We start from the raw sequence: 26,559 nt of genomic DNA on the forward strand, positions 1-26,559 counted from the left end.
GCCAATGTTTAACTTGGAAAACACACAATATGTGTATCATGATTATCCCATCCCCTAGAAAACATGCAAAGGGGTTTTCTTTTCTTTCTTTCTCTTTCTCTTTCTCCTCTCTCTCTCTCTCTCTCTTTCTCTCTCTCTCTCTCTCTCTCTCTCTCTCTCTCTCTCTCTCTTTCTTCTTTCTTTCTTTCTTTCCTTTTTTAATACTTAGAGCCTCTCGGTGTACTTGCTCAGTTATAAACAAATGCAGGGCGACCTTTGGCATGTTAAGCAATCCAGTAGTCTCAAGCAAATAGATTTATGTCAACTGTCATTGTTTACAGTGTCAAATACTAAATCCTGGCTCTGGCCCAGTTCAGGAGCCTGCTCCTCACTTCTCATTGGCAAGACCTACTTCTGATCCCTAAAATAAGCCTGAGTGAACATGCAGCCAGGAGCCAGGGTGCAGTCAGAGAGAGGGGAGTGCCGGGCGCCCCGCAAACCTGGCCTTGACCCTCACTTACCATGACCACAGAGGGGTGGGCGGAGGTGGCGGGGAGGAGCTCCCGGTCCAAGTCCTCGGCCAGCCCCTCCACGCCCGTCACCGTCAGCAGCATGGTGGCGTTCTTAGCCTTCATGGTCAGCATCTTGCACTTGGAGTTCAGGGAGGCGATCTGCTCCTGGTAGCCCTTGATCTTCTGAGCCAGCTCCTGGGGAAACATTTTCCCACCCCCTGAGTGTCAGAGCAGCATCAGAAGGAAGCGGCTAGTAGCGTTCATCTTCCTCCGGGGCTGGCCAATGAGCGGGCGGCGCTGCGCCGGGCGGCAGGGGGAGGGAGGCAGGATGTGCATCGAGGGGCAGCGCCTGCCTGCAGCGCTGGAGCTGGAGCCAGACCACCGCGCGGGGCGGGCGGAGCGGGGCTGCGAGCCGCAGGCAGGACACCCAGGCTCAGGCCAGGGATCCTACCCCGGAGGGATGCTGCGTGCGCAGGCAGGAACTTATGTAACCTGAAGAACCTGCCACTCTCTCTGCAGCGCCTGAAGAATCTGTCACTGCCAGATGGTTCATGCCATGGAAATCAGGTCATGTGATGACTAAAATTACAAAAAAATGCAAAGCTCAGCTCAATGCTGAGTATTTCACACAGCGCAGTGTGCTGTTCAGACCTGGTCAGTAAGCAAATGGCTTGCCATTCTGGGTCTTTGGGGGTTGTTGTTTTGTAAATAAGCTGAATAGGACCCAGGAAAGCCTAACGTTTTAAATGCAGATTACCCCCCAAATAAAATGTTGTGCATTCATCAAAATTTCCCTCTTGTTCTCTACCATGCCTCAGATGTTTCTGATGCTTCCGAGGAGAGCTTTGAACTTATTCAGCTCAAATTTCACAGCTTTTAAATGCGTTCCTTGTTGAAAAAATTGTCTTAAGAGTTAGAGGGTTTTAAACCTTTTACCGGGAGCTTATTGAAAATATATTCTGGACAGCACACAGCTCTTAAGATTCTAAAATATTGAAATTCTAAAATAATAAATTAGAACTTTAATTCTAAAATATTAAAAATGATATTCTTACTTAAAAGCCGTATACTTCTTTTGAAAAGTGAAAGTGTATATTCTAAAACTTATTCCTAAAATTACAACACCATTACTTCTTCCTATTCCTCTTATTTGGCTCCTTTGTCTAAAAAGTTTGTACAAAACAGTTTGTAGCAAAGATATTAAATGTCAGTGTCATTAAAATGAGGGAGTATATACAGACACATGTACATACACGCATTTTAAAAACACTGACATTCAAATTAGAGCTTTGAAGTTCAGAAACAAACAAAATAACAACAATAACAAAATGACATATCTGTGTGCATATGTCTGTGTATATGGATGTATACATGTAAACATATGTTCATATGTATACATACACACACGCGCGTGTAGCATTTTGTTATTGTTACTTTAGCCAGTTCTTCTGACATCTAGAATAGTACAGGGACTTTTAAAGCAAGGATTTAAAAAGTAGAAATCATAACTTCTTTATCTACTAGGGCTGGTAGATATTTAATTAAAAGTAACAGGTTTTAAAAATACAGTAGCAATTAAGTAGCTATTTACTGTCTATCTGGTCTCATGGCTACCACATGGATACCTATGAATAATTAGTTAACAGGCACATATAAAAGACATCTACCAGCTCACTGGACTCCTTGGATTCTGTTCCCATTGGACAAATCCTTGGGCATTCTTACAATGGCTTGCCCCATCAGGTAGGCGAGAGGAATCTAGTGAAGCACGATGAGTCTCAGTCCTTCCGCCCTCTGTGCCCACATGGAGGATCACTGCCCATCCAGCCTGCAGTGCCAGTGTGTGCCCACGCTGACAGCAAGCACCCATTGCCTAAGCAGTTCTCAACTCTACTGTGTGTAAAACTAAGCTGAGTTGTTTGCTAAAAATGCAATTCAAGAGATCAAAGAACCTGTATGCATATATATTGAGTGGCCAGATGATGATGATTTCTGAACCCATAATAATCTGGCCACTCGGTGTATATCCTGTATAATAAAAGGCTAATATGCAACTTGTCCCCTCAACCAGGAGTTGGACCAGCAGGCAGGCTGGCCAACCACCCATGTCCCCTCCCCCTGGCTAGGCTGGCCTGGACCCCACCCATGTATGGATTCATGCACCGGGCCTCTAATACACACACACACACACACACACACACACACACACACACACAAACACACACTGAGTGGCCAGATTATTATGTATTCAGAGATCATAATAATCTGGCCACTCAGTGTGTGTATAATCCACAGACACAGAAAATAGAGTGGGTAAGGCCTGGGGTGGGGGAGAGATGGGGTCAATGGGGGGAAAAAGAGGGTATATGTAAAAAGAGGGCATTTCAATAATAAAAATTTTTTTTTTAAATGCAATTCTAGTCTCCAAAGACATTGATTTCCTATGCTCATGAGAATCTGCACTATATAGTTACCCTACATGACGGAGTGCAGAATTAGTTCTCCAGAACTTTCTTCCTTAAGGTACGCCTGCCCATCTCCCATTAACTTTGTGGGTTGGTGGTCAAGTCCGCTCTATTAAAACGGAGCATTGACTGGGCTGACCTGTTCCCTATTCTCAGAAAGCATATGTATTTTCCATTTTTACTGGTTATTTCTGAAAATGATTATGAAGGGTGAGCATAATGGTGGGGGTTTCCAGAGCAGTGGCTGCTCCGAGGAGAGCTGCCCTCTGGGGCTGCCCTCTGCACTCCGGGGCAGACCTAGACCCAGTGGACAGCAACAGGCCTGCGTGTTCTCTCCTGCGACTAGAAAGTGGCAGGATGATGTTCTCATTCAATGCAACATTTGAAAAATCACAGGGGAAAAAAAAAAAAAAGGAAAATGAATCAGTTATCAGTTATTCTGAGTTCAAGCAATCCGTAAGGAAATCAGACTCTCATCAGGATTTAGTTCTATTAACAGCAGACAGAAAGTACAGGAAGAAGCATTCTTCCAGTTTTATATGTTATCACAAATCAGGTTGACTCCTCTCAGCACTTTCCTTCCTGTGTTTGTTTTATACATACAATGAGCCTTGCCCAGCCCAGGTCATCATTGATGTGAAGATTTATTCTAAATCCCATGACAAAGCTAACACTTGTCTACACTGATGTTTAGAATGGAGAGGGGGGGCAGGGAGGGTGCGGAGACGGTGACAGAATGAGCAGATCTCTGATCAGGAGCCAGAACAGTCGGTGGCAGCTGTCTGTGTTGGGAACCGGCTCCGTGACCTCTGGGCCCATCATTCTTTTCTTTGAGGCAATGAGGTAGCCCGGATAGACCCTGCTGCAGTGAAAACTAACTTGGAGCCCAAAATACTAGATTAGAATCTGTTTTCTTTGAGGAACTAGATCTGGGGGCTTGGGAAATCATCTAAAAAAAAAATTTAAAAAAATCCAGTTCTTCACCCGGCAGGCAGGGCTCAGTAGATTGAGCGTCCTCCGTGGCACCTAGAGGTCAAAGGTTTGATTCCCTGTCAGGGCACATGCCTGGATTGCTGACTTGATGCCTGCAGGAGGCATCGGATCAATGTTTCTCTCTCATCGATGTTTCTATCTCTTCTTCTCCCTTGTTCTCTCTCTAATAATCAATGAAAACATGTTTTTAAAAAAAGAGGCGGGGGAAGATTCATGTTAGTCATCCTCAAAATGCAAAGACAGCCCAAGAGACTGCCCAAGAGCCCACCACGCACGTGTGGAACAGGTAGAAACTTTCTCTCTCCTTCACTGGAAGCCAGTCACAGTTGCTAATCCAGCCGGTGTCCTGCCCCCTTCCCGTGCTCCTGTCTCACCTCGTGCCGAGAAATCTGGGCCTGCAGCTCCTGGATGTTGCTGGTGGCCACGGGCGCGCCCTCGATCTCTCTGTGGGCTCCTTCTATCAGCTCGTGGAGGCGCTGCATCTCCTGCTCACATTGCTCATACTGCATCACGGCCTCCTTTGGGGGAAAAGAGGCCACAGTCTTATCGCTCCATCCCAATAGCTGGGGGAGCAAGGCTGTGCTGCTATCAGCCAACTACAGCCTGAACGCCTATCGCCTGTGTGTCTGGGGAATATAGAAAGGATGGATAAAATCCCTAGGCGATCCAAAGCCTCAACATTGCTCAGATATTTCGAACCTTCTCTCTATGTTGCCAAGATTATTCAGGAACTCAAAGAAATTAAGTGGCGAGATGTTCCATCTCCCCCTACTCATTGTCCTGAGAAGGCAATGTCATGGTCAGACATGGTAGGAACAGTTTGAAAACACAATTATTATCCGTCTAAGAATACTGAGTATATGTGTAAGGCACTTGGTAATTACTGGAGTAGAGGATAAAAAAATCACTTCAGCGTGACCTCTATTCCCAGGAATTTACTGCCTAACAAATAACAAGGTATTATATGGACCAAGGATAGTTGGCCAAAGAGGCCATGAGCAACATAATGGGAGGATATGTATATAATTTGGGGGTAAAAATGGTACAACATGAACTCTAGCCGGTTTGGCTCAGTGGATAGAGTGTCGGTCTGCAGACCCAAGTGTCCCAGGTTCGATCCCAACTAAAGGCAAGTACCTCGGTTGTAGGCTCCTCCCTGACCTGGACGCTGGTCAGGGCACATGCAGGAGGCAACCAATCGATGTGTTTCTCTCACATAGATATTTCTCTCTGTCTTTCCCTTTCTCTTCCACTCTCCCTAAAAATCAATGGAAAAATATTCTCGGGTGAGGAGTAAAAAAAAATAATAATAATGATAAAGAAATGGTGCACCATGAATTGCAATGAGATATAAGGTAAATAGTATCATATTTTCCTAATAAATGATTTTTCTTTTACTAAAGAGACTAAGTGTTATCCTTGGGTGTACTTCTCAGGCATAAAAATGCATTTGGTGCATCAATAAGCTGAAATATGAAAAAAAAAAATTCTGTCATATGTGCTAGCAGTAAAGTCCTATTACAAGGCTCTGGATGATTCTCAGATGAATAACAAGATAAAAATGTGGCTGAATACAATATTAACCTTTATAAGCTGCTCTTCTAAAAATATCGCTAAAAGACAGTGTTCACCAACAGCTCCTTTTTAGAGGGCTTTCCCCAGGCTTTCATGGGCGATCCAAATAATGGCCTCTCACTCCCCAATGCCACATAACCGCCGCAGTCTGCCACAGTGAACACCCTGGGTGTGTTCTGAAGGCTGAGCCCACACAAGCTCCGTCAAGGAGCCATGCCCCTGGCTGCTGCAGGGCTGGCGTGGGGGCCCCGCACATGCCTGCATGACGTTGCACTGCTGGATGGCCACGTGCTGCAGCCGGCTGGCCTCCTCCTGCAGCTGCAGGGCCGCGTGGCAGAGCGGCAGGCTGGCCACCACGTCCTCGGGGATGCGGAGCGCGCTCTGGCAGGTCTGCACGGCCTGGACCTTCGGCTTCAGCGCCTCCACCTCGCACAGCAGGTGCTGAAAGGGCCAGGGCAGAGGTCACACATTGGTATCCAAGACGTTCTCTCATAAGCAAGAGACAAATTGCAGCATGATTACAAGTTATAAACGTTTTCCAAGAAACGTCACAAAACTAATGCATAGAGCCTGGTCAGTTGTGGCTCAGTGGTTGAGCGTCAACCTATGAACCTGGAGGTCATGGTTTGATTCCGGGCAGAGCACATGCTTGGGTTGTGGGCTCGATCCCCAGTGTGGGACGTGCAAGAGGCAGCCCATCAATGATTCTCTCTCATCATGGATGTTTCTATCTCTCCCTTTCCCTTCCTCTCTAAAATTAATAAAAAATATATTAAAACAGACTTAGCATACAGAACTAAGACTATAACTGAGTTTAAAAATCATTTTTTCTTACCTCTCCTCTTTTTAAAATCTAGGCCCTCCTGGATTGATTTTGCTCACCTGTCGATGAGAGAGTTGCTCCTTGAGACTGAGGCGCCCCACTTCCGGGGAAGCCAGAGTGGTCTGGGCTTGCTCCAGAGCCACTTGCAGGTGTTTGAGCTCTGTTTCAAATTGTCTCATGTCCTGCGGAGGAAAAACAACACGAATGTCAACACTTAACCACTTGAAGTTCAAGTTCAAGGTGAAGAATAGCATCACAGTCAAGAACGCTCTGTAGAGATGGAGCATCATACCCCTCTATAAAACACCATTATTTGTTTGGTTTGGTTTTTTAATCCTCACCTGAGGATATTTTTCCATTGTTTTTCAGAGAGAGTGGAAGGGAGAGGGGGAGACAGAGAGAAACATTGCTGTGAGAGAAACACATCGATGGGTTGCCTCCTGCATGAGCCCCAATTGGCACCAAGGCCAGGAAGGAGCTTGCAACCAAGGTACATGGCCCTGACTGGAATCAAACCTGAGACCCTTCAAACTGCAGGCCAACACCTTATCCACTGAGCCAAACCAGCTAGGGCATGGTTGTTTTAAATGGACTTCTCAATTTAAATGATGACTATTTTTATTTATTTATTTGTTTGTTTGTTTATTTATTTATTTTTACCTTGGCAGCATCTTGGAGATTCTGCAAACGCAGTTTGATCATCTGCCGCAGCTCCTCCGCCTCCCGTCCCAGCTCGGCCACTTGCTGAGCCATCTTCTCTGTATGGTACACGCTAGCGAGGCACTGCAGCTTCTCAGCCATCACTTCCAGATCGCTGTAAATTTCCTCAGACTCTTCCAGCAGGGTCTAGAGAGTGAAGTATCAATAGTCATGATCTTGACAGGTAGGTGGAGAGGTATTGGTAAGCAACACGGTGTGGTGTACCGTAAAGACCATCGGACTGGGAAGGGAGTAAGGAGACATAATTCCCACTTCCCACATGCACTGCACAGGTGGGCTCTGTGCGCCCTCGTGTGTGATCTTCACACCCCTGTGCCCATCCCTACCTACTATTAACCCCATCTCACAGAATAAGAAATCAAAGTTCAGAAACCGTAAACCATTTGCAGAGGCCATGTGTTACTGAGTGTTGAACATGAGGCGCGGGCTTTATCTACCACCCCGAGTGGCTCCCTGGCCAAGACAGGAGCACAGTATCCCTGTATGAGCAGTGCTCTGCACATAGGGCGGCTTCCTCAGGCCCCTGGGCCTCCTGGCTCTCATCACACCTGTTTCAGCTAAGGAGATGCATTTCAGCTCTCATATTCTATACCTACGATATTAAAATAAAAGGAAAGCTCTGCAAACAACAAATGTTGCTCACTCGCCTTAAGCGAGATGAGGGGGTAGAGGTAACCTAGGATCCCAAGACGAATGAAAACACCCTGGTCTTTCAGGATAGCACCGTCTACTGGGAGCAGGACTAACACGAATGGGCTAATGACCATGGGCTGTGCACAGCCTGCGTGGAGTGAAAGAGAAGACGGGGGTGAGGAGGACAGAGGTGAGATGAACTGCAGGCAGTTGGAGAAAGCTTCCTGGAAGAGCCTCGCTCAGAGCTGAGTCTATAGGATGCCTGCATTCTGATCGACAGGGGGCAGCACAGGCAGAGGCACAGAGGAGAGTGAATACAATGTGGGTAGGTCCTGGGTGAGTGATGTATAAAGGCAAGTGGGGGGGTGAGGCATTATTCTTAGGCCATAAACTCTGATTTAAAAAAAATAGAGTACAGCCCAGCCCATGTGGCTCAGTGATTGAGCATCGACCTATGAACCAGGAGGTCATAATTTGATCCCCAGTGGGACCATGCAGAAGGCAGGGATCAATGATTCTCTCTCATCATTGATGCTTTTATCTCTCCTTCCCCCTCTCTCCTCCGCTCTGAAATCAATAAAAATATATTTTAAAAAAATAGAATATACTTTTTCTCATAATAAACATTATGTATGGAATGGGTAAAAATAGGTTTACAGTTATAATATAAATAAATAATACACTAATTAGTAAATAATAAAATAATGAACTCTGTTTTACATACTCACAACTGCAAACCTACTTTGCCCACCCTATCTATCTATCTATCTATCTATCTATACATATAAAAGCCTAAGTGACTTTGACCCTTCGACCTATAGCTATGACATGCACTGACCACCAGGGGGCAGACATTCAATGCATAGGCATGAAAAATGGAACAGACTGTTGAATCTCAAAGGGAAGGGGAGAAGGGGAAGGCAGGAAGAGATTAACCAAAGATCTTATATGCATACTAGAGGCCTAGTGCAGATTCAGCCTGGCCTGCAGGGATTGGGCCGAAAGGAGCAGTCTGACATCCCCTAAAAGATCCCAGATTTCAAGAGAGTGCAGTCCAGGCCAAGAGACCCCACTGGTGCATGAATCCATTCACCGGGACTCTAGTGTATAAATAAAATATTCCATAATCCCATACCTGAGAGATAACTTTAAGTAAGCTGTAATTGCTGTTACGTGTGGGCTCATTTCCAGGTAATTGAATATTAACCCACCAACAATTTTCCATCTTTCCTTTTCATCTGACAGTGGAAACATGCATTTTCTCTCTGTGCACTGTTTTTGGATAAACTCAGGTGGCTTGAATTACGAAAGCAGGCACAAGAGAAATCACTGGAACAGTATGTGCAGGCCGAGTTCTCTCCTGAGTGTCATGGGAGGTAACCACAACACCCATATCTGTCCATCTGGACTCAACCCACCCAACTGCCCAAGTCCTACAAGCCTGGGAATTGTCCTTGGCTCCTCCCTCCTGTGCGGCCACTTCCACAGTCTCCAAACCCACAATTCCAGCTCAGTAACACCCCTTGCCTGTGTCTTCTCTCATTCTCCAAAGAGAGGTCTTGTCGCCTCCTCCTGGAATACTACAGCCACCTTCTAATCAATCACTTCCTATGTCATCTTGCCTTCATCAACCTGCTCATTTCCACGGGGCACTTCAGTCATCTTTCTTAAAAACACAAGTCTGTACTTGTCACTTGTCTGCAGAACATCTGTCAAAGGCTTCAGAGTGAGTTTAGGATCAAGTCCAAGTGCTTACCGAGCTTCCATGTTCGCTCTCTACTCTAATCTCTGAGGCCTCTTTCTTCCAGCCTCCTCATCGCCCCCTCCCCAGAGTGTTCCTTCCCATGCACCACACAGAGCTCCCCTCACTCTCATGCTACAGTGGCGGGCTGCCTGTCTGTCAGGACACAGCCCAGAATCACCCATTCCTGAGGACAATTCTTTCACCTCCTCAAACCCAGCAGTCTGGGTGGAGCACTCTCTGTGGGTGCTTGATCCCCTAATGCCTGCATCACCATCACCTGGAGTGTTATTGTCTAGATCTGTCCATCTCCTTCCTCCCTTTAATTATCAACTCCCTCGGGGCAGGGACAGGACATACTGTTTGTACTCCGAGTGCCTCCTGAAATTCCTACCTTTGAAACATACTTTATAAATGTTTGTTGAATAAACAAATGAGCACAGGAGTTATTTGAAGGAAAATGCCTTTACTGTCCTTATCAAGATTGCATTATATTTTATTATATCCAAAAATTCACTCAGAGAAATGAACTGACATTTATGTTTCCTTTAAAATTCCACTCTCGTGACTAACCCTGCATGAAATATTTTCTATGTTGTGGACCGCAGAGTAGGAACATTCTGATAATCATGATCCAGACTGCCAATTGTTTTTCAAAGAGATTTTATCAAGTTCCCAGGAGTACTTGAGAGCTCTCACTTCTTTAAATATAAACTTTAACAAACAGTGTTAACTTGATTGTTAAAATGTGTTCTTTCTCTCTCTCTCTCTCTCTCTCTCTCTCTCAAAAATATTTTATTGATTTTTTACAGAGAGGAAGGGAGAAGGATAGAGAGCTAGAAATATCGATGAGAGAGAAACATCGACCAGCTGCCTCCTGCACACCCCCTACTGGGGATGTGCCTGCAACCAATGTACATACCCTTGACCTGAATCGAACCTGGGACCTTTCAGTGTCCGCAGACCGACACTCTATCCACTGAGCCAAATCGGTTTTGACAATGTGTTATCTCTCTTAAATTTGTATTTGTAGACTTCTAATGAGGCTAAATATTTTTTTCATTGTTTATAACCAGTTGTATCATAAGTCTTGTCTGTTAATATGTAAGCATTTCCTCAAGTAGAAGATTGGGGTTGTTTAGGGAAGATTGATTGAGATGAGTGTGTGCGATTGATTAGAGAAGAAAGAATGTGGGTACAGGAAACCAATTAGAAGCCTGTTAAAGAAGTCCAGGGGGAAAATGAGGCTTTAATCTTAGAATCCTGTCAACTGGAATACAAAAGAGGATAGATTTAAAAGACATAAGCATACAGAAATCAGAATGAGAGAAAGAGAAAATCTAGAATACTTGAGGGTATCCATATAACTTACAAGGCATTTTGTATTTTACTGTAAGATAACTGAGCTGTTAGATATCTATTATATATCTACTTCAAACCCGAGTTATAAAAGAATGAAATAATTTCCTGGATGACATGCCCCAGAGAAAACTGCAGAGGAAATGAAGCAATGCGGCCGCCTTGTGATGCGGACTCATTTCTGACCGCTACTTCCTGTGGAAGGCCAGGAGACAGGCCAGGCGGAGGGCTGAGAAGGCGGAGGTCCGAGAGCTCAACACCCACATGCCAGATAAGGTGCTTAATGTCTGCACATGAGTTACACATTTGCATCTCCATCATATTGAAGATTGTAGTTTCTTCCAAATCACACTGCCCTAAGTGACAGAGCTTGGTTTTCCCACGGGTCTGACTCTGGCCTAATCATCTTTCTGTTGGTCACTACATCTCTTCATCCAGAAGAAGTCCCCACAGTATCCTGGCATATAACTATCGTATTTTCTGGCGTATAAGACGACCCCCTAATTTTACAGTTAAAACATAGGTTTAGGCCTATATTCGCTGTATAAAACTAGCCCCCACTTCCGAGGCAACACCAGTTCTGAGCAGGCTTTTTACTAGAACACAGTGTAGCTTCGGGTACAGAACATGTACACTGTGTTCTAGTAAAAAGCCTGCTCAGATTGGCCAGAGTCAGAGAGGCGGTCTATTAAAAAAAGAACTGGTGTTGCCTCAGAAGTGGGGGCTAGTTTTATACAGCGAATATAGGCCTAAACCTATGTTTTAACTGTAAAATTAGGGGGTCGTCTTATACGCCGGAAAACACGATATTTCAAAGAAGCCGCAAAAAATGGAGCAATTATTTTTGTATTGAGAAAGGAAAGTCTAGGGCAGGTAGAGGGTATCCATTTATTTATATACTCTTATGAAATCTCATAGGTAGCTACTGTCAAACAACTGGACAAGTCATAGCTTTCTTTCTGTTTTTGTTTTTTTAATCTGGCACCTACAGTAATTTGGCATCACGACTGCTAAATTTTCTTAGTTTTGCCACTTAAATTAACTTGTTCCTTTAGTTACTCTTTGAAAACTATTTTCCCCCAAGTTACCTGATGTGAAATGTATTGTTCCCGAAGTTGTTTTGCAGAATTCCACACAATCTTTGCATGTACCAGTACTTTCGCTTTGTCAATCCACTTCAAAATGAATTCAAGCAGCTCATTGTATTCTTCTAAATGTGACGTTGCCTAAAAAAATCATTAACATTCAGATAACAAATGAAACCTCTATTTCCTGAGCTTTACATCAGTTTTCTGTCTCTTTATGGATACAACAGTCCTATAGTTGATCATTATAATATCTGAGGTATTTAAAGTGTCAACGATAAAAACGTCCAAACCCATAGAGAATTTTTATTAGTTTATTTGAGGTAACTGATGACCTTTATCAGAGAGCAAAATCTCAAAGACTCCACAGAATAACAGCTTTGAAGCTTCTTTAAAAAATCAAGGTGGGTAGGTAAGGAAGATTGGAGAAGATTAGAAGGTGGTGATTGGATTACAGGATAGTTAAGATTATAGGCTCTCTTGGTTAAGGTTTATTTTGAAGGTGTGCTATTCTACAATAGAAGCACAAAAACCCTAAAGAAGTTATAGGCCTGGAGAGTGACTACCCACCATGACCTGCCCAGTTAGTAACTTAAAATTGGCACCAAGTGAGGTTACTTTTCATAGGAATCCTCCCCCCTTTTTAGTTTACAAAAAGTATCATGAAAAAGCAGGTCCTGGTTGAAAATATTTCAAGGACTTCCCAGTGACTTTAGGATAAAGTCCAAGTACTTCATATGTTTGAATAATCTGTCTTTAAAGCAAGTTCTCTCTTCTTATCTCTTATTCATCTATCTAGCTCCCTTTTCTGCCTCCTCCCTTCTGTCCTCCATCCTCACAGAGGGCGGAGATTATGGCATTCCAGGTTTCAATATCGTCATTCATTGGTTGCCAAATTCTAATGTAACTCGTCCCTGGTTACAGAAAACATACACAATTGATTAGCAAAAGTTTAGTCTATATGCAACAATTATGATGGATGTGTGTGACCTGAACCTATTAAGTAAATGATAGCTATTAAATATTATCTTTCTATCTGTATACGGTACATATCTTACTTTAAGATGCTTGAATTCACACAAACTGAATTGTGAAATATGTTAATGGATGAATATGCATTTTACAAAATACTTTCCCAGTTTACAAAATATTCACCCCAAAAGTGTAGTTACATGACCACCTTTGTCAATGAATTTATAATATGGCTTGCTATCAAATAAAGGCAGGATCTGTATGTCTAATTCTTAGGAACACAAATGCAGTGTGAATTAAGCCAGTCTTAATAAATTATTCTCACCATTCTCGAGATCGTCTTTTAATTTATTTTCAAAAGAGGAAAACAGAACAGAGAATTCCTGCTTAAGAAGTTGGATTCCTGGCCTGGAACACGTACCTGGCTGAGCTTGAAGAACCGAGTCTCGGCCTGTCTGCTGGTCTGCTGGTGGAGTTCCATCAGTTTCCCCACCTTCTTGGTCAGCGGCTTACTTAGTTGGCCATTCTGTTCCGAGAACTTCTGTACCGCTCCATCCAGCTCCATTAACTTCAAGTTACAGGCATCTAGTTCCTCCCCTAGCACCTAGATAGATGGTCATCCAAATGAAAGAACATCAGACTACTGGAAAGAAATGTCTCAAGATTTTTAAGTTCAGAAGGATGATATTAAATAATCTCTGTATAAGATAAATACAAATAATTGGTATGACCATGATCAGGCCATTTCCATTTCTTGGGCTGGAAGTCAGAGCAGGATGTTTTGCAACCCTGGTGTTTATTTCCTATGAGGCTGAGAGCAGTAACATTTTCCTTCTGCTCCACCCAAAGGGATTAGTCATTTAACGCATCAGCAGAGTGAGAACTCGGATTTAGCTCCCAACAACATCCTTCACTTTGGAATTGGAATACCCGTATTCCTAACTCATCATTTAGTTCTCTGACACTTCTCCCGCTTACCCACACATGCATGTTTATTTATGAGTAAAGTCAATTGTGATGATAAATTATGTCATGTAAATAGATCCATGCTATCATATTTATAGTTTCTTTATTGCCTCTCTTCACTGTCTGGTTTTAATAAAGCTTGCTGATCAAAAAGCTCTTTAAAAAAAAAAAAAGATATTCCCAAAATATCCAAATAACTCCAAAAAAGTACTGAATGTATTCAGCAGCACACCTTACGTTCCCAGTTCTCTTTCCTTACCTTTTGGTCAGCTTTAGCTTGAACTAAGTTATCTGTCTTTGCTCTCAGCTTAGTTAGAATAGTTGTGAGATCTTTGGTTATCTTCTGAATTTGCCGGCTGAACTCCTGGCTCATGGCCTTGCTCTGTTCAATTTGTTTTACTTTGTCCTGGATCTAAACAATCAATGAGAACAGCAGAACCAAGCATGGTTAAAATTGGGCAACATACTAAAAACCTCATTGTTGACAAGAGATTTCAGGTGGTTCCTGCTATGAGCTGTGTCGAAGCAGCCCCCATAGTTACAAACTCACATGTTTTCCATGCAGCCTCCACCCCCCATCTTCATGCCTTCACTGCAGGTTTTTCTGCTACTCTTTCAGTAAAGGAACCAAAAAGCAACACATGTACAGTGATTCACTCATCAAATATTTAGTGTCTTCATAGATGGCCATATAGATAGCTAAGTTTGAATCTCTGTTTACAAGTACTGTGACTCTTCAATGCACAGACTCCTCCTCTAAGAATTTTTCTTCATAACATGCAAACCTCGCCAAAACTGGTTTGGCTCAGTGGATAGAGCGTCGGTCTGCGGACTGAAAGGTCCCAGGTTCGATTCTCGTCAAGGGCATGTACATTGGTTGCGGGCATATCATTGGTAGGAGGTGTGCAGGAGGCAGCTGGTCGATGATTCTCATGGATGTTTCTAGCTCTCTGTTCCTCTACTTTCCTCTCTGTAAAAAAATCAAAAAACAAAACAAAACAAAAAACAAAGCAAAACAAAAACCTCTTCCCTATAACTAGAATACACATGTTTCCAAGCATGAGCAGCTGCTAATGACCTGGTAACTTTGTCTAACTTTGCAATCCTGTCCCTACAGGATGACAAGAGAATATTAAGCACTTCCAGTGGAAGGCAAAAAAAAGAACAGTTAACATTTAACGTTTCTAATGGCTGTGGTTTGACTTGATAACACATATTCATACTTTTGCTTATAATAAAATGCCAAAGGAAAGAAGGTAAAGAAATTTTCTCTTTGTATAAATGAAAGGCTGCAAAACATCTAGAAGGGTGACTGGTAGCCTCTGGGCAATCAATGAATATTTGTTAAACACATGGTATATATTTTATAAACGCTTTTTGTTGTTGTTAAGACTTTTTTTTTTTTTTTTTTTTTTTTTTTTTGGAAAAGTTAAAGGAAAGCAGATAAGTTATTTCTAATTATATGACACTAGAGGCCCAGTGCATGAAATTTGTGCACCTGGCAGGGGGGCGGGGTGGGAATCATTCCTCAGCCCAGCCTGCAACCTCTTGCAATCTGGAACCACTTGCTCCTAACCACTCACCTGCCTGCCCGCCTGATTGCCCTAACTGCTCTCCCCTGCCCAACTAATCTCCCTAACTGCTCTCCCCTGCCAGCCTGATCCCCCTAACTGTTCTCCCTGGCAGCTTTACCTCCCCATAACTTCTCTCCCTTGCCGGCCTGATCCCCCTAACTGTTCTCTTCTGCCAGCCTGATCACTCCTAATGACCTCTACCTCGGCCCTACCACCATAGTCTGGAAGGATGTCCAGAAGGTTGTTCAGAAGATGTCCAGCCTAATTAGCATATTAACTGTTTATTAGTATAGATTATTGTTCATGTCTGTGATCATCTGGTGTGTGTATGTTTTATCTAATTTAAAAGTATTAGTTTTTTGTTTTGTTAATCCTCAACTGAGGATATTTTTTCCATTGCTTTTTCAGAGAGAGTAGAATAGGGGAGGGAGAAGGAAGAGAAACAATGATGTGAAAGAGACACACTGATTGACTGCCTACTGCATGCACCCCAAATAGGGGACAGGGACCAAACCTGCGCCCCACATACATGCCCTTGATGGGAAATTGAACCTGCAACTCTTCAGTGTGCAGGCGCACACTCTAACCATTGAGCACACTCTCCAGGGGAAACAGTATTGTTTTATGCTGATCAGATTTTAAAGTCTATATTCATAAAGATGTAGTTGTAAAAATCAAGAACTCTTGTACAAGACTGCTGAGCCTATAAAAGGGAAAGGCACTCTTTCTTGGGCACGGGTTTACCTGGTCATGGACAGTTCCCAGGTTCAATGCCACCTCCGCTAGCTGCAGGGAGAGCTCAGAAGGTAGAATAGCATAAAGACCCAGGTACTTGGTCTTCTGCTCTTCGGCTACTGTCTCAATGTTCTGTCGGTGCTTTGTGGCTTCTGTTAGGAGAATCTGAAGAAAAGATCAAAATAAGGAATGTCTGGGAGCCTAAAGAAATTTCCATGGGCATAGAGACAAGACAATGTATTGTCCATCAGTACATGATAAAGTGTGGAATTAGAGAAACATCTTAAGAAAAACCAAACTTTTCTTTAGCCTTTGAATAAGAAACATGTCCACTTTATACAAAACAAACAACAACCCCAACCAATAATACTAACAGCCTTTTATATAACACATTTCTGGAAATTTTTAATTCAATATTTGATTGAATCTAAGCAAATGTGTCATATTAAAATCAGGGCAATTTTTTAATGATGGGTACAAGGAATGAGGAGAGTTTTGTACCTTAAGTTCTTCAAGTTGAGCATCTATTTCTATTGTTGGGTTCTCCAAATATTCCTTCGTTTCCCGAACCCAGGATTTCACAGAATTGATTTGAGCCTCCACCCCTTCTCGGTCCTTCAGCTCCTGCTTCACCACCTTCCCGTTACTCCTCACTTTCTCCTGCATGCTTCAGAAACAGTTCAGGGAGAAAACAGAAGTGAACTGGAAGTGAAAGGAACCCCTAGCTCCCAGCATTATATTATCCAAAACAGACATATTTTTTTAAAGGTAAAATCTCAGATCTTTTTGCAAGTAAATACACATCCCTAAAACTGTCAGCTAATTTTCAGCAAGACTTACGTTTGATTCAAGTATACTGGATGTGAATGATTTTTCCCTGGAAAACTGAGAACTGACACACTCCATTGCTACTACTTTGCAGTTAATATTCTATGTAAAATAACCAGGACATTGTTTAATTTCTCTCCAGAAATCTACACACATGAATCGGGGTCATCAGCCTTCAAGAGTGATGTGTAATTGGAATATCGGTGGCTATTAGAAACCAGTCTTTGAAGTTAAGCTTTGGAAATTTTACAGTTAATAATGTTCAACACCCACATTGTAAGTCTTTCTTTGAATTGATGTAAATTTGGTTAAAAAGTGGAGCCCAATTACTGAATTCATCTATAACTGAAGAGGTGGATGTAGGACATGTATGAACCATAGGAGCTAATACAGCAGTTAAATGATCTACTGACATTTCTTTTCTGGCCCCATAAGTGAATCAGGCTGGTTATGTATCATTAAGTTTACTTTCCTCTATCTACCAAGTTCGAAAAGGCTTATTTGCCTGAACTTGGCATCACCCTTGTTCTAATCTCCCAGCCATCCAGGTTAGCCAGTGAGTATCAAGCTTTTCAGAACTAGCCTCTAAGTAGCTCTCAATTGTTTCGCTTTCAAGCTTTGTTTCTCAGGAAGAGCCATTATCACACAACAGTTCCCTGAATGTGGCATGCTTACTTCCAAGGTTTCTAACAGGCCAACCCCTTCTTTGCAAAAGTTGCCCTCCCCCGCCACTCCCGCCCACCGCTGCCTCATGCAAGCTGCTCCGTCTTCAGCTGAGAGGAGCCTTCCTTGCCTGCCCTCCTGGGTTGCCTGCCTCCGCTTTCTGTTCCTTCTCACCTTGTCCACACTTTACCCAAAAGGCCCCTGTCATTGCCCATCTCTGCTGCCTGATTGTCAACAGCATGAAGGCACCCACTGAATCTGTTCGGTTCACCCCTGTATTTCTAAGTACCAGGTATGTGTTTGTCACATAAATAATTGAAGAGCTAAGAAAACTGGGAAGCGAGGATGAAGGGAACAGATTCCCCATCTCCCCAATTGTAAGGTGGCATGATGGAGCACCCCAGACTCTAAAACCACACTCATCCCTTTGGGTCATGGGCGGCTCAGGCACAGAAGGAAGGGTGTATGCTTACCTCAGGCACCGATCCTGCATGGCTGTGATCTGCTGCATGATGGCCGGCTCCTCCCCGGGGGCTGGGGCGGCCCCGTCGGGGAGCATGCTCAGCGCCTGCTGCCGCAGCATGCCCAGGGCCGCCTGCTGCTGGTCCACCTCCAGGGTGAAGGCCTCGTGCTGGTCCAGGAGAGCTGAGAGTTCCGCTTTGGAGGCCTTCTCTGCCGAACCTCCCGGGGATTTACCTTCCAGCTGATCGATCACGTCAGTGGCTTTCTTCACCTGATGGAAAATGTATGGAACATGAAGCCAGAAAATAAACTGAACACATGAGGCAACTCCTGTAAATACACATTTGACATAAGTGTGTCAAAGCTCATTAAAAATGAGGGTGTGAACTCCAAATTCCAGGAAACTAAAGCCTGGACAATCTTCTGGATAAGAAAGGAAAAGCCATCTTTATAATTCTGGGTTTACAGCTTTAATCTCAAAATAATATCAGGCCTATCAGAGATTACATAACATAGAAAAAATCGTGTGTGTGTGTTTTAAGTCAAGGACAACTGAAAAACCCCAATATTTATAAAGGAAGATGTGTCTTAAAACATTGAATCCTACGTAAAAGATGAAAAAAAATTAATATAGGACTTGGGACATTGGTTAAATTCCTGCTCATTTCCATGGCAATGAAAGACATATTTTGTCATTTTGCAGGACCAAGTTCACTAGAAACTGGCAAATGCCCACTTGTCCTCCTTTCAAAATGTAATGTCTTGGTTTTCTTATTAAAATGATGGGACCCCAGCCGACACTGGTTTGGCTCAATGGATAGAGGGGACTGAAGGGTCCCGGGTTCGATTCCAGGCTGGGGGTATGTGCCTTGGTTGTGGGCATATCCCCTGTAGGGGGTGTGCAGGGGGCAGCTGATCGATGACTCTCTCTCATCGATGTTTCTGGCTCTCTATCTCTCTCCCTTCCTCTCTGTACAAAATCAATAAAATATATTTTTTTAAAAATTTAAAAAAATAAAATGATGGGACCCTGACTTGGGACTAAAGCGCAGATTGGATATTGCACAGTGTTTCACCATTTGGTGTTCATGCCATGGAAACAGAGATGTGGGGGAAAGCGCTTTTTGCTTTCATAAAGCAAGTTTAACACAGAAGCCAAATGCCGCTTTCCCAAATACATGAGTGTGAGGGAGGAAGCGGTCAGAAGCCCACTGATGAAGGAAACCACCTTGGTGCCGAGGCTCTCCCACGCCGCCAGCGCGTCCTCCAGGATCTTCTCCTGGTCCTGCGCCACCGCCCGCAGCCGCGCCCAGCGCTGCCACGCCGTGGTCATGGACCTGCCGATGGTCGCTCTGCTCGCGTCGTTCCCAGCTTTCTCCAGCTGCGAGGCCATGCCCTCCAGGGCCACGATTTTCTCGTGGAAAGAGTGAACCCCTGACACTAACGCCTAAGGAGGGGGGGAGAAGAGGGGGAGGGAGAGGGAGAGATTTTTTACAAAAGTTCTACGGATTGGAGTAAAGCCCACAATGACCTGCGAAGGGTAACACCCCAACATACATTCTTTTTTCCTCTTCCTTTTACATTGAGTTCTTCGCTGAGTTAGGCTTGGATTTTTTATTTTATTTTTTTGAAAGAGGCAAGGTGAATATTTATTTATTCAAAACCAACGTTTATTTGCTACTTGAGATGAAATCCTCCCATTTTTAAAAGGTAGCAAAAATTTATAAGGGAACTGGGTTTAGTATTTAAGGATGGTATAATCTATCTTATATTTCCATGATAGATGAGGGTGACTCAGCTACTAATTGTGAAATTAATCTAAGTTATCGCCAGAAAGGATTTACTGGGATTCATTGAATCATACTTTATCAGAAGCAATTGCTCTGAATGTCTTTTTAAATCTAGCCATGCATTTCCAACTGAATCCTAAAAAAGTGACAGACAGCATGCAATTAAGTAAAAACTGCTGTGAAACATGCTTAATGTGTCCTTTCCGTGTATAAGGAGCCCCGCCCCGTGAAGCTGGATTGACCTGACTCGGGAACTGCAGTGTCACAGAGACCCTTACAAAGACAACGAAAGGACGTTAGAAGCAACAACACAACTAGCCTTGTGCTCGGACAGTTTTCCTTCTGCTTCCTGACTGGAAGAAGTCTTCAGTAAAGAAAATTCCGACAGTCTCTTTTCGGCATCATTCATCAACTCGATAACCTCTTCCCTTGCTTTCTGGAAGTCCTGCCACTGAGCCGCACACCTTGAAAAGGTCCAACAAACACCCATCAGCAACATCAAATCCCTGGCACAGAGCGCTGACATCAATATGCCTAATGGCGCTCAAGAGAGAAGAATGAAATTTTGCATGGATGTTCATCATTAGTATATTCCTCTTTTCCATGTGAAAAGTCACTTCAAAACACCTCATATTTCTGCCCAGCTGGCGTTGCTCAGTGGTTGAGCATCGACCTAGGAACCAGGAGGTCACAGTTCAATTCCCAGCCAAAGCACAGGCACAGGTTATGGGCTCCATTCCCAATAGGGGGTGTGCAAGAGGCAGTCAATCCATGATTCTCTCTCATCATTGATGTTTCTATCTTTCTCCTTCTCCTTTCCAATCTGGAATCAATAAAAATATATTTTAAAAAATAATAAATATCAATAAATAAAAGGCCTCACATCTCACTAGAATACAGAGATTAAAACCACTCCAGTGCCGAAACCGGTTTGGCTCAGTGGATAGAGCATCAGCCTGCAGACTGGAAGGTCCCAGGTTCGATTCCGGTCAAGGGCATGTACCTTGGTTGCGGGCACATCCCCAGTAGTGGGTGTGCAAGAGGCAGCTGATTGATGATTCTCTCTCATCAATGTTTCTAACTCTCTATCCCTCTCTCTTCCTCTCTGTAAAAAATCAATAAAATATATTTTAAAAAATAAAATAAAATAAAATAAAACCGCTCCAGTACCTCCGCAAGAGATCCAGCTGGGCGTGGGAGTCCTGGATCACCCTCCGGCTCTTCTCCTCCAGGGACGCCATTTTCTGGGCAAGCTCCTCTCTGGCAGCCGGCTTGATGAGTGGGTCGAGGTTGGCGACCAGGCCGTTGAGCTCCTCCAGATTGCTCTGGAGCTGGTCCTCTGCGCTAAAAAACTCCGTGTGGCTTCTGAGACTGTCCTCCGCACTCTCCACGTCCAGGCCGTTGCCTGCCAGCTGCAGCAGCTCGTGGGCATCCTCAAGCCAGTCGCTCGCGGCTTGAAACACTTGATAGTACCTTTGGCATTGACTATATATTTGAGTCAACGTAGCCTGAAACATAGACATTACAAACACAATCAACCCTCAATTGCAGCGTGTTTGCAGGAAATCATTGAATTTTTTATTTCTTTTCCAGTCTTTTGTCATGTGGATGTATGTGTATAAGTGAACTAAAAAGTTGGAATTTGTGTGTGTGTGTGTGTGTGTGTGTGTGTGTGTGTAATCCATTGTTAGCTTTTGTTTTCCCTTCTGACAATCTTGCTATAATTTTATTATTGTAGTTAAAATATGTAAACAGGGACAGAAATGAAACAGAAATGTATACTGGTATCTTGACTAGTTCTGAGACTTTCTCTCACGTGTGTACATCATCCTATACATACAGTCATGCTTAGTAATATGTGGCAGACTGAATATTTACCAAAGTGGAATACTGCCTCTGCTGGTTAGAAGTGTAATGACACCGGTGGGAATGTAAGCCAGTGCAGTCACTGAGGACAACAGTATGGAAGTTCCTTGAGAAATGAAATACAGTGCAACTACCAGATGATCCGGCAGTTTCACTTCTGGGTACTTACCCAAAGGAAACAAAACCATTATCTTAAAGAGATATCTACATCCCACATTCTGTGCAGCTCTCGTTTCTTTATCCCCAAGTCAAGTCATGATGACTATTCTAGTCTCGCTCCTGTGGTGCCACAGGGACGCCAGAGAGCACTCCTCCCCGAGGAAGGGGTGAACAGATGGGGCAACTGATGGGAGACCCCAGAACAAAACGTGGCTCAGCATCAGGTCAGGGCTGTGGCATCCATCTGCCTCTCTCCTTTTGGAGATTCTTCATCCACACCAATCTTATAAATGCCAAGTTTTGCATTGTTTAAAAAAGGCATCACCAATTCATCATTGCTAATTTGTTTATTTTATTACTAATGTACTTATCGTGGTATTAATTCCATTATTGCTATCATTTATCATCTCTCATAAAGGTGAGAGGTAGCAGGGGTTACTTACTGCATTATAAGTGAGGACAACATGGAAATCACATGAAATGAATACCATAACCGTGAACAATAAAAAAAAAAATATTTAAAGTCACCATCAGTTAAAGATGATTCTGCATAGTATCATAAAAGAAATATTTAAGGAAGCAATTCTAACAACAACAACAACAACAACAACACAAACACCTCACAGACGTCTACAAATAACCTGTACCCACCTGTCTGCTGCTTAAAGCTTCCTGAAGGTCCCTGTCCAGCTCCGAGAGCTCAGCCAGCGCCTGCTGCAATTCGGTGGAAATCAGCTCCTTGGCTTTGGTGAACCTCTCCTTCTCCTTGTCGCCCAGGGCCTTCATTATCCTCAGGCTGGACTTCACCTCCTCCTGATGAATCTGCACCTTCCTGATCTCCTCCTGGATGTCCCGGAGGTTCAGGTCCAGGCTCACGGGCCCTCTGAGCTCCGCCTGCACCCCCCGCAGCCAGTCCAGGGAGCGGCTCAGCTCGGTCTGGAAGTCTATGCTCTGCACCATGCGGCCCTCACACTCGGTCACCGTGGCGCTGATGGCAGAAGTCAGCAGCGTCAGCTCCTCCTGCCAGGCCTGGACCTGCTGCTTGGCTTTCTCATAAGCTGAGGGGTGGAGGTGTGGGACGAGATCTTCCAGATGCATGGCCAGGCGTTTGAGCAGGATTCCCGAGTCCTGAAGGCTGCCTGCCAAGGAGTGATAGAGTTTAAGCTTCTCCTCTGCGGGGAGCGTCTCCTCATTCACTTGGGCCTGCTCCGTCTGTACCGCCTCCAGCTGTTTCCGCAGCTGCTCACACATCTTCTCGTGCTCTCGGTAGGCAGCCGTGGTGTCTTCCAGCAAGCCCGCCCTTTGCTCTGTCTGCCGCTTCAGCCTGTGGTACGAGGTGACGAGCTGCAGCATCCTGTCGGGCTGCCACGGCTGCCCTGTGCTGCGGAAACTTTCCTTCTTCTGGTTCAGCTCGTCCACCGCTTCCCCGAGGCCCGCCACCTCGCCCAGGAGAGCCCTGCACCCCTCCTGGAGGCACAGCGCCTCCTCCACCGTCAGGGCGCTGGGCACTGGGCTCATCTGGGAGAACTGGTCCTCCAGGTCGCTCAGGGACTGGGCGGTCAGCTCGATCAGGGAAGCGTACTCTTTCCGGGCGAGAATGGCTTCCTGGACCTTGTAGAACTTGTCTTTGGCCAAGGCGACGACGACGTTGAATTGCTGGGGCAGAGCGTTCAGCTTCTCGTCGAGGTAGGAGTGATCGACCTCGCTCAGCGATGGCAGGATGGCCTGCCCGGTCCTCTGCAGGGTCAAGAGGAGGCTTTCGTACTCCGGAGATTGCTCCAGGAGGTGCTGGTATTTGGCCAGCTGGGTCTGAAGCTCCGGACTCTCATTCATGAGGTTGATCTCAGGGAACGTGATGATGTCTGCCTGTTTCAGCCAGTGACAAGCCTTATCGAAGTCTTCCTTGAAGTGCTTCCGAGCCACGAAGCTCTTCTCCAGCTCCTGGAGCCTGTGGCCACACTTCTGCAGGACCGAGTCGTACACGCTCTGCAGGTCCTGCAGCTGGACCAGCACCTCGCCCTTGTCCTGCTCCGTGGCTCCCTTCATCAGCTCGCGGCCCTGCGCCCAGAGGCCGGTGACTTCGCTTTGGTAGGTCTTGAGGCTGGCCTGGGCGCTCCTGCAGGCTTTGATTTGCTTGCTCACGTCGTCCGGCAGCAGGCAGATGTGCTCGCGAAACATGATCTTGCGCTCGTGCTGCTGGATCTGGCTGGTGGCCTGGAACAGCGCCATGAGGAACTGGGTCTTCTCGGACAGCGCCTTGTTCAGGTACTTGCGTCGCTGGCCCACGAGCTCGCTGAGACAGTGGACATGCCTCTGTGCGTCCGAGAGCGCCTTCTGGATGACCTGCCGCTCGTTCAGGCCGAGGTCCACCATCACCCTGTCCGCGTCCTTCGTGAGGGATTTCAGGAGCATCTGCTTGGCCTCCAGCTCGCTGCAGACGGTGAGGTGGTCCATGAGAAGGTTGGGGGCCACGTCGGGAGGGGGGCTCTGCTGGAGGGCCTCAGCGATGCTGGGCTGCTGCTCCTCCGCCCACTCCGTCAGCTCCTGGAACCTGGCCTGCACCACGCTCAGCTCCTCCAGGTTGGCGACCGAGACCTGGATTTTCCTACTGATGAGGTCCTCCAGCTGAGACCAGCGCTGTTCAAGGTGGCGCGTCTGCTCTTTGACTAAGTCCCTGTCATCTAAGTTCAGATGCTCTATCATGCTCTGCTTTCTGTCTTTCAGGTCCTCGATGGCCTGCTTCCTCTCCTGCAAGGCCGACGCCAGCTTCTTCAGAGCTTCCAGGTGGACCGCGGTGCTCTCCGCATCGGATCTGTAAATACAGGAAAGACATCAAAGCAATTAGCAAGCTCGGTATCTGTATTTGTTCATACTATTGCTCCATTTCCTTTAAGAGGCTGTTCTTCACTTGGAGTTGACTGACCCAAGTGCCAGAATTACTATGGAATGCAAGACCCATGTATCTCTCTATCAGAAATTGGGACAAAGCAAATGGCCTACATCAAGCATGCCAAACTCAAAGGCCAACATGGGCCAAATAAACAAGGCATGCGGCCTGGGGCTGCGAGTTTGACATGCTTGGTCTACATACTTCCTTTCTACTCTTCAGGATCCTACTGCCTTCCCGACATATGTGACACATGCTTTTAGCTTCTTCCTCTAGCCCTTGCACAGTGAGCAAGATCTGCATATTAACAAGATCCCTGGATAACTTGTATAAACATTAGACACTGAGAAGCACTTATCCCTGCATTCTTGAAAATGACATCCACAGAGATTAATAAGTGGCCAATGATGTATGTGCTTTCCTGTGAGAAGAAGCTCAAGCAAACACTTAAGTGCTAGACCGGAAATCTGCAAGACATAACCAAGGGCTCTCTCAGCTACTCATTTGTGTACTCAGATATTATATATATATTAACCCTCAGCCAAGGATATGGTTTTATTGATTTTAAGCATATCAATATATGAGAGGAAAAGAGAGAGGGAAATAGAAGTGGGGGGGGAGAGGGAGAGAGAGACATTGATGTGAGAGAAAACATTGATCAGTAGCCTCTTATATGCATCCTTTTACCCACTGGTTCAATTAACAGTGAGCAAGGAGAACCAGGGTTCTGTATCCATATGACAACATGAATTTCTTTTCTTTTTTTCATGTTTTTATTGATTTCTGAGAGAGGAAGAGAGAGGAAGAAAGGGATAGAAACATCAATGATATGAGAGGATCATTGATAGAATGCCTCCTGCATGCCCCCTACTGGCAATCAAGACTGCAATCCGGGTATATGCCCTGATCTAGAATCAAACCATTCATGGGTCAAAACTCCACCACTGAGCCACACCCAGGCAACAAGAGTTTCTTAACAATGTTTTGTCAGTATTGATGATTGACAATCGATGTTATAAGAAAGGTCTTTTACGCTTTTATAGAAATTAAGAAATGTCTGGCTTAGTATTTTGGGATGTGCCAGAGCAGTGGTCGGCAAACTCATTAGTCAACAGAGCCAAATATCAATAGTACAAGGATTGAGATTTCTTTTGAGAGCCAAATTTTTAAAAATATAAACTTCTTCTAATGCCACTTCTTCAAAATAGACTCGCCCAGGCCGTGGTATTTTGTGGAAGAGCTACACTCAAGGGGCCAAAGAGCTGCATGTGGCTCATGAGCCACAGTTTGATGACCACAGTGCCCGAGCATTGCTGTTACCTGGCTAAGTTATCCCATTCGGTAGTAAATTTTTCCAAGAACACCTCGACGACGCTCATGCAGTCATGGTAGTCTCTTGTCCTCTGCAGGTCCTCTTCCCTTTGCAAGCACAGGCTGTTGGCCTGAAGGCACAGTTCCTGCCACTGGTTGTTCAGATGACTGATCTCCTTGTGTTCAGGAGACTCCTGCTTCTTGGTTAACTCGTCCACCTTCTCTGTAATAGCCGTCACTGACACCTGTTTGCACTGCAGTTTCTTAACAAAATCCTAAAGGTAACAACACCAACAAAATAGGTAATCTGCAATAGATGCCCCAATAAATATAGAGGGAAGCATAGATGTAATAAGCCTAATGAATTAAGCATGTATAATTAATGGGTCAGGTGGAGCAATGAGAGATTAAAAATGATCACACCTCTTTATGAATACAAATTTCCAAGTGTATAGAATCAA

The 26,559-nt window shown here is 44.7% G+C and overlaps 1 protein-coding gene across 1 annotated transcript in view; it reads right to left on the reverse strand.

The window, feature by feature from the left end:
• The window catches only part of SYNE1 (spectrin repeat containing nuclear envelope protein 1), a 359,148-nt gene that overhangs the window by 127,118 nt on the left and 205,471 nt on the right, over positions 1–26,559 (reverse strand). Inside the window, exons 77-92 of the mRNA XM_084890175.1 lie at positions 26,108–26,373; positions 22,552–24,712; positions 21,046–21,383; positions 20,195–20,339; positions 19,314–19,532; positions 18,097–18,356; positions 16,634–16,799; positions 16,142–16,297; positions 14,083–14,235; positions 13,279–13,461; positions 11,889–12,026; positions 7,008–7,193; positions 6,407–6,529; positions 5,783–5,965; positions 4,324–4,467; positions 501–686 (exon numbers count right to left, since the gene is read on the reverse strand). Of these exons, the coding sequence (XP_084746301.1) occupies positions 501–686; positions 4,324–4,467; positions 5,783–5,965; positions 6,407–6,529; positions 7,008–7,193; positions 11,889–12,026; positions 13,279–13,461; positions 14,083–14,235; positions 16,142–16,297; positions 16,634–16,799; positions 18,097–18,356; positions 19,314–19,532; positions 20,195–20,339; positions 21,046–21,383; positions 22,552–24,712; positions 26,108–26,373 (5,007 nt within the window). The remainder of the gene's footprint in view (positions 1–500; positions 687–4,323; positions 4,468–5,782; positions 5,966–6,406; positions 6,530–7,007; positions 7,194–11,888; positions 12,027–13,278; positions 13,462–14,082; positions 14,236–16,141; positions 16,298–16,633; positions 16,800–18,096; positions 18,357–19,313; positions 19,533–20,194; positions 20,340–21,045; positions 21,384–22,551; positions 24,713–26,107; positions 26,374–26,559) is intronic.

The sequence above is a fragment of the Pipistrellus hanaki genome (assembly GCF_964339955.1).
Source record: "Pipistrellus hanaki genome assembly, chromosome: 7".
NCBI lineage: Eukaryota > Metazoa > Chordata > Mammalia > Chiroptera > Vespertilionidae > Pipistrellus > Pipistrellus hanaki.